The 12,148-nt window shown below is 38.8% G+C and overlaps 1 protein-coding gene across 1 annotated transcript in view; it reads right to left on the reverse strand.

Moving 5' to 3' along the window:
* Positions 1-392: 392 nt before the first annotated feature.
* The window catches only part of LOC119649819 (sodium-coupled monocarboxylate transporter 1), a 66,732-nt gene continuing 54,976 nt past the window's right edge, over positions 393-12,148 (reverse strand). Inside the window, exons 10-12 of the mRNA XM_038052151.1 lie at positions 2,608-2,755; positions 2,323-2,519; positions 393-1,636 (exon numbers count right to left, since the gene is read on the reverse strand). Coding sequence (XP_037908079.1) covers positions 1,330-1,636; positions 2,323-2,519; positions 2,608-2,755 — 652 coding nt within the window. The 3' untranslated portion in view covers positions 393-1,329. The remainder of the gene's footprint in view (positions 1,637-2,322; positions 2,520-2,607; positions 2,756-12,148) is intronic.

Below are 12,148 nucleotides of genomic sequence, written 5' to 3' on the forward strand. Positions count from 1 at the left end.
GTATGTCCAGACCAGTGTCTTTTGAAGATTTCCACCTCCTGAAAAAAAGACAGACAGACGGGCAGACGGGCAGATGGACAGACGTACGCACGGACACACCGATACACGGACAGACAGACATTGGATCGATTTTAATAAAGTTTCATTTCACACAAAACCTTAAAATTCAGTACAGTTCAGACCTACATGGTCCACGAAAACTATTATATTCTAAGGAAAAATTGTGAAGTCCTGGTTTTATTTATTCCAGCCTGAACTTTTTTCCAGAGCAAGTGTTTACACCAAAATGTCTGAAGGGAAGACGTGGGGTTTTTGGGTGATAGTATATTAGGGGATAGCAGCTGTGATCAAGTAAAGAAAATCATAGAGAGCAGAATTAACAATCCTGATTTTTTTCATTTTATATTTCATCGAATTTTTCTTTTAAACTAGACGTGAAGGATTTTTAAATATTTTTCACGTACTCAGTGGACTATGGAATCTATAAATAGTACATATTTTGGAAAAAGTACAAAAACCGAATAAACTTGTGATAATAATCTTTTTCGTGTGTGGGCTTTATCTTTCTAAAATGATTTTATTAACGAATCGATTAAAAAATGTTCATGTTCATAAAGAAATATATGTTCAAAGCGGTTGCTTTTGCTGAAAGATTACAGCCGGTCATAATGAATTAACGCTAGCAATATTCATCATACAAGCCGCAACAACAAAGTTTCTTATGGAAGATACACACAAAGACAGTAGATGCATATATCAGTCCTGATAGATTACAACCAGCTTTCGAGCAAGTTTAGTTTATTTGAACCTTATAATGCACTTCATGTGTTATTTCAATTATCAAGTGTACAATCTTTCTCCTTTATTCTAAGTGCCAGTTTGTATTTTCTATGCAGTGAAAATATGTAGGATCTTTTTCCTAGTAAACCGGTAAAACTCGTCCCACTTTAAGTCAGTATCCCTGAGCTCCAATAAGATAAATACAAACTAATGGTAAACTTAAACATAGGTCTACACTAAGCATCTAACTACTTTAAAACAATGACATTTAAACAAGTATAAAGGTATCCTAATTACAGTACATGCCTGAGGGTTGAATATGCGATTACAACCTTCCAATATATTACACTATAAATTAACAAGATAATTCTTTACATTCCTCGTTCCACGAGTGATCCTCATCGCACTTCATAAGTTATATAGGTGGGATTTCTACAGCTTTCCCTTGATGTTTTCAGTGAGTTGATTTCATCGCTAATCCCGGCAGATCATCTGTGCCCTTCGCTATTTGGTTATCCGGACCAAATTATACATGTAGTATTCCGGCATTCATTTTTCGTCGTCAACTTTGAGTGCCATGTTGTCAACTCCGCACGGCGATGGTTTTTCAAGCGTTTCCATGGGATGTTGTGACTTTCCCAGTTCGGGTAACTGTCGCCTCTGTTGCCCAACGACTATTGTAATCCCATTTACAGGCTGCGAATTTTCCGCCTCATTCCGCTTTTTCGTTATCTCCAATACACGTCGCTTCGTTACAATGTCACTTATCACTGATATCAGAAGACCCAGAATTATAGTGAGTACGGTTCCAATCATCGAATACCACATGTAACTGAGTCGGAAAATTGACGATATGCTGAAATGAAATTATTCAAACTATATTGACACACGCATGTTTAAAGCAGGAAAACATATGCAATAAAGTCATATTCAGATTTAATCTCAACGTTTTAATTCTTCCTTAACTCGATTCATGAAATTAATTAATTTTCAGTAGCCGAAATTGGATCTAAGATAGCGAGTCACTTTCACACAAAGGTTCAAAGATTAATGTGCACTGAATGAAATTCACATAAATGTCTATAATATTAAGGGTTCCACTGGCGCTCTTTAACATTAACCACTATTTATATATCCGAGAACCATTTATATGGTCACTGTTAATCTTTCGAGTAAAAAAGTAAGATGTTTTCAGAATTTTTTTGAACATTTTCAGAGCGATATTTGTTTTGAGCCAATTTTATCTTCAACTTTCCTAAAAATGTATTATGTTTTAGATGTAGATGGAAAGTTGCTATCATATCAAAAATATATTACATATAACCCAAATAGAGCATGTATTAATGATAACCCCGATGGGAACCTTGAAAAAGATTTGAATTTCTGAACGGAGTATTTTAGAAAAATATTCCGTAATCGTGCGGAATTAAGATTAAAGTAGGAAAACCAAGACGTGCTCCATTCTTGGATGGTAATGGATGCGTAAAATCCAAATGCAAATTTAACACTCTCCTTGACGCCAGTAGAATTATTGAAACTTACCCATTTTCCTGGAGCAACACTCCTTGCAGGGAATTTCCCCCTTCTTCCATGTTAGGTATAATCGTCGTAATATTGCTAACACAATTACACTCCGCCGTAGATAGAGGTAGAGGTTTCGGTTCAACATTAGATATTTGAGCCATTACTCCTATATATACGACCAATACAAGTGCAGTAATACCTCCATAAAAAGCCCCCTATGAAAAGTATTAGAAAGTTTAATAGAAAACGGACGAGCGAAAAAATATCCAAGCCATGCAACCAAATATGATTCTGAATACTTACTTTTGCGTTTGCTTTCTTAAAGGCAATTCCAAGGATAAAGAGGCCCAGAGTTACACCACCCACAAGACCGTTCAGCGTAAGCGTAGCTTGAAGGACACCACCAAGGCGTTCTACCACAAACACAAGCAAAAACGAAAATATCCCATATCTGCAAAGACAAAATATTTTTTTCGAATATCAATAAATTCATAATTAAAACTTTCGTCATGTTATTTACATTTAGGAGGAAAAGTGTCGCTAATGTACTCAGTAGAATCCTCAGCAAAATTAAAGCAGGTTTGGGTGGAGTTAGTCCACTTTGCTAAATCCTACCTGATGTCTCTTAATGAAAGGTCCTACCGCAGGCTTCATTTCAGCTGGCCGGACCATGTATTTTTTACCTAATACGCCACAGACAGGTCGACTAGATGCCAAGGGAGACGCTTTCTGACACTCTTTCTCTACTCGGCACAATAACATACTATATAATACTCCTGCCGAGGACTATATCAACATTGTGAATAATCTCAATGGTCATTTCAGTAACATGAAAGGAAGTTTATCGTAATTTGGTCATGAATAGTGAATTTAGTCGTGTTATAGCGAAAAGCGAACAATTTCATTACCGGCTGATCACTATGTTATCAGCTGATCGCAAGATTCATTTCTTCACCACATACGCACCTCAACCAGGTCAATCAATGCCTTCTGGCAGCAGCTTGACACCAAAGACCACTAACCTACCTGCTAATAAGTAAATTGTCATTGCGGGCGATTTTAATGGTCGTGTGGGTGAAAGCACAGACGGCAACGGACGCCATGGGGAAAACGATTTGAAGTACGCCATAAAGGTGACGAGCTCATAGTCGATTTTGATTACACTCACGACCTCGAACTTGTCAATACATGGTTTATTAAACGATTTTCTGATCTGCCTACATAAGACGCAGGCATTTGATCATCGTGACTACACTCAAGCATTTGGCAACCATTACGAATGTCAAAGAATCGTGGATTCAAATTTAAAGCAATTACAAGCCTCAGTTCCACCAAACTTGGTAAGTGGTTCATCAGTTGAGATCCCTAGCTTTGAAATGACGTCAATATGTACATAGGCGGAGCATTAAATAGAAAAAGTTGCGTGGATTCCACAGGATGGACATATATCATCTCGCTAAATCCCTATTCTGGACATATTATATGCCCATCCAGTGAATTATGTACAATCAGAACGCCACTTCTACAAGTCTTCCTGCTTTTCGACAGAATAAACTTTGCAGTATGTAAGTTAGGTTCTTCTCTAAAGCATATAAGATTTCGTTTCCGCAATGACTAGGTACCCAGACTAGTGGCATCTATTGAATTCAAACGGTTTCTGCATTCCTAAATGATTTTCGAGGTGATCAACGCCAACTACCCCTCACTCTAGCCTGACCATCGTTGCAGATTGCGAGGCACTGGTCCGATTTATCATTCATCCAAATTACTACTCTTAGGATCGCATGCACTTTAACTTGAAAGGGTAGGTAGGTAGGTAGGTATCAGTGGCCGCTCCGAGGAGCCCAATTAGCGCTTTGGTGCGCCGTTTTGATGCCACAAACTTCTGAGACCGTGACTGTTGTCATGGGAGCAGGGAGGCAGAGTCCAGCCGGCTCGGATCTTCAGAGCCAGCCCGTAGCATTAAGGAACGAAAGCAGCTCTCCGACCCTGCAGCTAGAAATCTCTCTGAGGTCCCTAAAGAATGATTTGCCCAGTGTCCGCAGCGTGACTCTAGCCAGAGCTGGGCAATCGCAAAGAAAATGTATGAGGGTTTCCTTCCTTCTCCGCAGCTTCGGCAATGCGAGTTGCAAGGTATGCCGAGCCTAGCGGCATGGTCCCCTATGGGCCAGTGCACCGTGCAGACCGCCGTAATCTTGAATGCATTTGCACGCGTCTGGCACAGGAGCTCTCGTGATCGGGCTATGTTATAAGTGGGCCAAATTCTCCTTGGCTTGGCACAGTTTGTAAGCCTTCGCCATCTCAGGCCCACGGCTGCTAGGTAGTGCGAGTAGACTCGGCCCCCGACAACCGCCAGCGGAACACCGAATGTATTCGCCGAGGGACTGCCAAGAGCAGAGCCTTGCCTGGCCAAACCGTCAGCCCGCTCATTACCCTCTATGTTCCTATGCCCGGGAACCCAGAGGAGAGTGACCTTGAGCGTGCCGCCCAGATGGTTGAGCGTGTCTGGGCACTGCCCCACCAGCCGGGAAGATGTCGTCGTTGAGGCCTTGATGGCCACTTGGCTGTCGGTGAGAATGTCTATGTTACGCTTGGGGCTCAAATCACGCTCCAGCCATCGACAGACTTCCAATATCCAACTTGAAAAATCGTTATATATTATCCCAGGGTCTGTATTTCGTTTCTATTCGAAGGTCAACTTCTGCTCCAAGACACTTTTCTGTTTTTCAGCAATCGATGCAGAAGACCTCATTCTATCCTGTCACGCATTTCTCTGGTTCATCCCAGTTTTCTCTACATTTCAGGATAACTTCATGTTTATCACCAAACAGACGTGTGGTGATTGAAGCAACAGAAAGGATTGCGAACACTGTGTTCAACTCTTCCAATAACTCCTCGCCTTTATCAAAAGGCCTTCGTGCATGAAACGCCAGCCAATGGGCGAATCTATAAGAAGTGAAGAGATAAAAAAAATTCAACAAAATGTTTGAATCATCAAATCGATTCAGTTGGTATCTCATATCAGGAAGAGCCGATAAGAATAGGGAGAAGGACATTTTCTGGATCTTTCAAATTATCGTCAAGCAAACAAGGTTTGTCAAGAAATTTGACACTGCCTGAAGGAATAGAACCCGGAGGAATAGAGCGCATGCAAGTTGGCGAATTAAATCAGCTTAAGTGACTGAACTTAGTGGGTTCCGCCGACCAAAATAATGTGAGGGTAAGTTCCTCTTCATTTGGCCCGATCCAACATCAAGTGGATGTGGACTTAGGATCCTTCAATATCCCAAACAATAATCAAATGGACATTGTGGAAGACGAAGCTCTCCCTATTACGACACTGTGCTTTTGTATTGTAGTAAGCCCATCGGTAGTCCCTCCCGGCATTTGAATGACGCTAACAAGTATCCCAGGAAACATCCTAGTAGCCTAAGAGCCAGTTCCACACAAGATGACACACTGGTCGAGCACAGAACCCGCCATAAGACATTTGGATCTCCACCGACCAGCAACGAACATCCCATCAGGACGAACTTACCGTAATCAGCTGTAGATGTAGGTATTGCTTTTTAAATGTACGTAGCCTCGTAAGAGTTCGTCTCCCAAAAGACGCTTCTCTTCTTTTGCATGTCGCAGCTGTGTTCGTTTGCAGATGAAAGAGCCCGGCCCTCCAAATAAAATACAGGCCGTTTCTGCCACCCAGCTGCCACCAGGCAAGCATTGCGTTATCATAACCATTTGTGAAAAATGTATTATAGCGTGCACCCTGTGGTAACGAATTTCACCATTGCCATCGAAACAGAGAAACCTCAAGAGGCTGATCTGCAGTAAACATCGGTGTGCTGGACTAGCAGAAAGATCGGCATGACTATGTTAATAATAATAATCGTTCGCGCAACATTCCATATTGGATCAGGGTCTTGAAGTGTATTAGAGCACCTCATTCAAGACCGTAGCGGTACACTACAGTACACTGTAGGCCATCTGGTCAGCATTGCGCTCGCCCGAGATTATTACCCTGATTTCACTCAGGTACTCATTTGCAGATCAGTCGACTGGTATCCGACATCAAATCACGATACAAATCCCACTGCCACCAATGAGATTTGAACCGCGACCTTCCATACGGCAACCTACAGTAAAAACAAGAAGAGAATGGTACGAAAAAAGGCCAAACCATAGGCTGTAACGTTAAGATGCCAACTACATCCATGAATACTGCAGAGGAAAAATAGGTAAAGCGACCGTGCGTAGGTTACCTCCATTTCATCCAGATTTCTCGTATACCCAATAAGCTACGATATTTAATATCGTATCGTAAGACTAGCGTACACAATACTATTTCAAAAGAATCCATATTCTATTGAAATAGTATCTCAAATTATCAAACTTCAGGATATACCACTGATGCGAAAGTAATTACGCCATTAGTATGAGAATGACAAAGTAAGTAAAACCTAACGTATCACTTTCTTCTGTGCACGCTGCACACTGGGACGAATCGTTATTTTAGCATGACAAAATTATTTGCTCATTGTTTATGAGAGCAATTTTGGTAAAACATAGAATTCAAGGGTAACCGAGTTTGCTAGTTACAAATTCGAGTATAATTTCAAAATGGCGGATCCAATATGATATTTGAAGATACGAGATTTCATTCACATTAGTGGTTTTAACGATTCAATATACCCAATTTGACGTTAGATTTATTAAAAAATGTACACGGGAATTAACAGACAGCGGAAATATTAATAAAACAAAAAATTAAATAAAAATTTGTATTTCAAAAGGACTTATTCTTATCTATTAATATATTATGTATAGTAGAAATATAAGTACATTTTTTTAAAATTAGAGTTCTGCTTCTTCGTCTTCATTCGCACAGCAAATAGGAGTTCTTAGCATACTTATTACCACCTGGTTAAATTTGGATTTATTCTTTTTGGGATTTTTTCGTTTACTTGTTACAATGGGGTCCGAAGATACAAGCATCCAATTAAATATATCAACATTTGTATTTATTCTTGATGTTTTCCTGGAATGGCATTGCCTTAAAATTTTGTCTTCCTTATGGCCTGCTTCAATGACATCTTCAGATAACTGGCCTATTGGCAAAGGTAAAGATTTTATAATATCAGCACCATGTAACAAGAGTTTGTGAACCGTGGCACTCATTTTATACCAGCCGTAAAGAGATATAGCCAGATGTGCCGTTTCAACGCATATTGCGTTTTAAAAATATCTTCCTTGATGTAATGCCCGCATGAAATAACAGAAAGTATATTTGAAAATCGTATTATTAACTCCTTATCAACTCCGGTTATTTCAGATGACAGTGAAGGGTTCTCGAAAAATTTCCTTGCCGTGTTTCCATCATTGCTATTGCCTCCACCTTGCTTCGGCTGATCGACAACGAGGCCCAATATATTATAGAACTCAGTAGCTATTTTAGTTTTTCTTTCCTTTACATTTGCTTTTGCATTTTCACCTCTTGCTTGCCACTGCTTTATTTCCAATTTATAAGCTATGTGCAACAAATATTCATAGCACCTAATATGAGCATGTAGTACAGAGATACCAAATTTAAACGCGCTTTCATCACAGTCCCTATTTTGCAATTTTACTAAATCATTTAAATCTTTTGCAGAAGCTTTACAAATATTACACGCCTGCGAGTTTGTATTTTCAGTTAAAATATTAATCGTTTTTCCATCTAACATGGTACATATGAGTACATGTTTAATTTTTATTTCCTTAGCATCCATACGAATAATAGTAGGCTCCAATTGCAAAATTTGTTTTTCCACCTCTTTATATTCGTCTTTCACATTTTGAATATTTTCTTTTTTTATTTTCAATGCAATTGGACGACAATATCTCGTCGATGATGGGGTTAAATTATTCCAAAATATTTGTTTTTTATTATTATTAGATTGACACATTTGCAATGGCACTATTGTACACAAAATAATGTTAGAATCGGCATATAATGAATTATCTGCAAAATTCTGTTTGTATATGCTTTGCCCACCACTTCCATCTAAACCCCATTTGTAATAAATTTCGATGATATTAGAGTTCTCCGAAATATTCTGAAGAATTACTTCAGCCTGTGCTTGTGTCAAACGTTCTGCTGTATGTGTAAGAAGATCTTGCAAGGGCACAAAAGCTTCTTTTTCAGAAACGGTAATGTTTGGAGGATAACACATCTTTTTTGCCTCTACTATTAAATAATACGAAGGGTAAATGTCAGCCCCTCTTTCCTTCGCTCCAACTCGCATGGTTATATAATCCTCCTTGGTTAGGCCAAGATCAACTACAAGACCTAAAGCCTCTTCAGGGCTGTATGCTCTTATAGAACCAGAGGATTGTATATCGTGAGCAGTCTTCATTTTTTTTATTCTGTTGGGTGAAGATTGGATGGCTAATTTTACAACCTTAGCTACACTTCTCTTTCCAGATTTGACTAAGCTTGATTCTGTGGCCATGTACAATTTGTCTGTGCTTATGCTTGATGTTAATTCACTGATCTGCCTTTGCTTAGTACGTAGAGAACTTTCTTCAAAGTCCTTTTTTGGCCTTCCGGATAGCCGAAGCGGCTCTAATTCAAATATCTCTGGAAGTTTTAAATCTTCATCAAGCCATTTCATGTTGTTGTTCCGAAACTGCTCATACGTGTAATGAGAATTGCGCCATTTTATAAATAATTTTGCAACAAACGTTTTTACTATATTTTTCAGTTGCTTTGAGCAATTTTCTGAAAGTTCGTTTATGGCAAATTTTTCCGTTATGTAGCCAATCAATTGTTGATTACATTTGGCTGATGACATTTTGTTGAATTGGCTGTTTCTTAGCACTGTAAAAAGTTCCCCTTTCTTAATTCGAATTTCATTAGGAACAGGGTCAAGTCGACTACCTGAAAGAAATTTAGCGATTTTAAGAAAAGGGGGAAACGGGGGGACATGAGTATTACATGCCTTTATCAGCTATACGTTGTGCTACAAAACAAGTAAAAAAAAGTCATGGAACTTTTTGGAACTTTTTTTGTAACACAAGCAAAAGTCAAAATTTCAATTTCTTTTAAACATCAAGTAGTAGTATTTTGTGATACGCATACTAAGTAATTACTTCGTACACAGTAATGATATTAATAACTGCAAATTAAAGTACCTACCTGACGATTCTAAATTCATGATACAAGTATAGTAACTGTCAACAATTTGTTGTAACTCACCAGTATCAACGAATAGAAACAATTACTCAACTTTGCGCGCATGGGATGAGCGCTGTGTCGCAGAAAAAAGGAAATTTTTTCTAGTTCACAATAAAGGGACTTATAGTGTAAATTTCTGGCGCATTTTTTTTAAATTTGGGAAAAATATTTAAAATCGATTTTGTCGTCGTAATATGGTCGTTTGTCCTTATGTGCGCTGGGAGAATGAGGAGGTTAGAGAGCAGCGTAACAAAGTAAACAAAAACGTCATAAGGAGGCTAATGTGTTTACTATAAACTTCAGCTTTGTTCCTTCCACCTTCCTATTATCCAGCTGCTAGAAAATCGTGTTGGATATGAGCTGAAAGACAACGAGTGAGGAGGATTTTAACTCAGTGCTTTAGCACCACAGATGCGACGAATGCAGGGGAGCATCGCTTTAAAAGTGCTCGAAAAACGTGTTAATATAGATATTAGTACTCGTATTTTATATGGCAGGCATTCCATGGGCTGAAGGATTGATCGTTTTTGGAAAGCTTCAGATTAAAGAGACGTTTCGTAAGAAGGTGAGGCTAACTGTAAATATGACAATTTATTTTACAGTTACCTCAAAAGCTCCATCAGTAAAGGGTTGACTTGAAAAACATGAAAAGTCATAGTTATGTATGTTCTCTTTGGTAGTGTTGAGAAGAAAACCTGAAAATTAGATTTGGTGGCACTTTAAGTTGACTATCTCCTTATAGATGATTGGCATTCTACTTACTTGAAATTCATATTGTTATTCAAGTGTATTCGTGTTTCCTCTGTTTTTTTTCCTGCATCTAATATAGTGACAATAAAACTTAAGCATCGTCCTCTAAAGATTGGTCGCTGGTGAGCAAATCATTTCATGGAATGAGCGAGTGTCAATTCAAGGAAAAATTCGCTATGAATTTCTAACTACCAGGAACGATAAAAATGCCAAATAATAAACGGGATTCTATGTGTAGTATAACAGAAATAAGAGAACTATGTACTCCAAATTTGCCGTGAAACATTACACTGAAGTTCTTCAAAGTGCAGCCTACATCATTTTGTAATCTGCTACCAACTCCTTGCACATGTCAATTTGAAGGATATGTTCCTTGCTATCCACAAAATATCATTGAAAGTGCAGACTGAGGTGACCTCAGTAGCTACAGTAAGCTGACTCTTGTTTCTTCACAGAAAAGCGGTCCAGTTTTTAGCATACAGAAATGGATGTGCACCATTTCAATAGAATATACACAACTGGAACCTGTGCTCACATAAATTAAGTTATTAAAGGCAGTAAACTTCATATTTTTCGATGATAAAACAGTAGATGAAACTAGCACCAGAAAAAGCTGAATCCTAGTTACTAAGGGATTTATAACTCTAAGAAGTTTTGCTTAAACAGAAAAGGAAAATGGGGAAATCAACTAACCAACTAAGGTAACAACTGAATTCTAGAACAACCACATAATAAATAAATGATATGCCAAAGAGCATAAAAACCCAAATAATATCAAATCTGATTCTTGATCTTGGAAAAGGGGAAGTTTGTTTGATAATCCAAGGATTAATCATTAACTCGGAATCCACTTCATAGGTGCTTTCACTCCAATCAATGTCTGTCTGTCCGTCTGTCTGTCAATCTGTCAGTCTGTTACACCCGATTTACTTGGAAATGGCTGAATCGATTGCGATGAAATTTACTGAGAACATGTGGTCTGGCACTTTACATGCAGTGATTGGAGCTATTTTGCGTCAAGTCTGAATACATGCGAAAGGGGGTGCAATTTTCACAGAATATGGTCATGTGGCGTTTCAGCTGATTTTCGTTCTGATATTGGGTGTAATATAGGAAAACAAGGTTCAAAATGTGGGCCCCAAAAAAATGAAACAGGTCTCGTTTTCAGAACTTATCTGACTAAAAAATCGGAAAAAAATCACAGAGGTGCATCTATACGAAATCTAAGCCTCAAAATCCATCCCCTTCCAATATCTACACAAATAAAGTAAATAACAGTATACAACTATATTTTAGAAATTTACCGGAAACCCGCCTTAAGTTCAACCCAGAAGTACAAGATTGGTATGGTATTGGCATAGGCGATAATATAGGACATAATTCCGACAAAGTTGAAGGCAATCCAACTATTATTAACAAAGTTAACATCATCATCAACGGCGCCACAACCGGTATCCGGTCTAGGCCTGTCTTAATAAGGAAGTCCAGACATCCCGGTTTTGCCCCGAGATCCACCAATTCTATATCCCTACTAGCTGTCTAGCGTCGTGACCTACGCCATCGCTCCATCTTAGGCAGGGTCTGTCTCGTCTTCTTTTTCTACCATAGATATTGCCCTTATAGACTTTCCGGGCTGGATCATTCTCATGGTATCGCTCATAGATTTCGTCGTTATGTAGGCTACGAAATGGTCCATCCTCATGTAGGGGGCCAAAAATTCTTCGGAGGATTCTTGTCTCGAGTCCGGCCAAGAGCTCGCAATTTTTCTTGCTAAGAACCCAAGTTTCCAAGGAATACGTGAGGACTGGCAAGATCATTGTCTTGTGCAATAAGAGCTTTGACCCTATGGTGAGACATTTCGAGCGGAACAGTTTTTGTAAG

This window comes from Hermetia illucens, chromosome 2 (genome assembly GCF_905115235.1).
Source record: "Hermetia illucens chromosome 2, iHerIll2.2.curated.20191125, whole genome shotgun sequence".
NCBI lineage: Eukaryota > Metazoa > Arthropoda > Insecta > Diptera > Stratiomyidae > Hermetia > Hermetia illucens.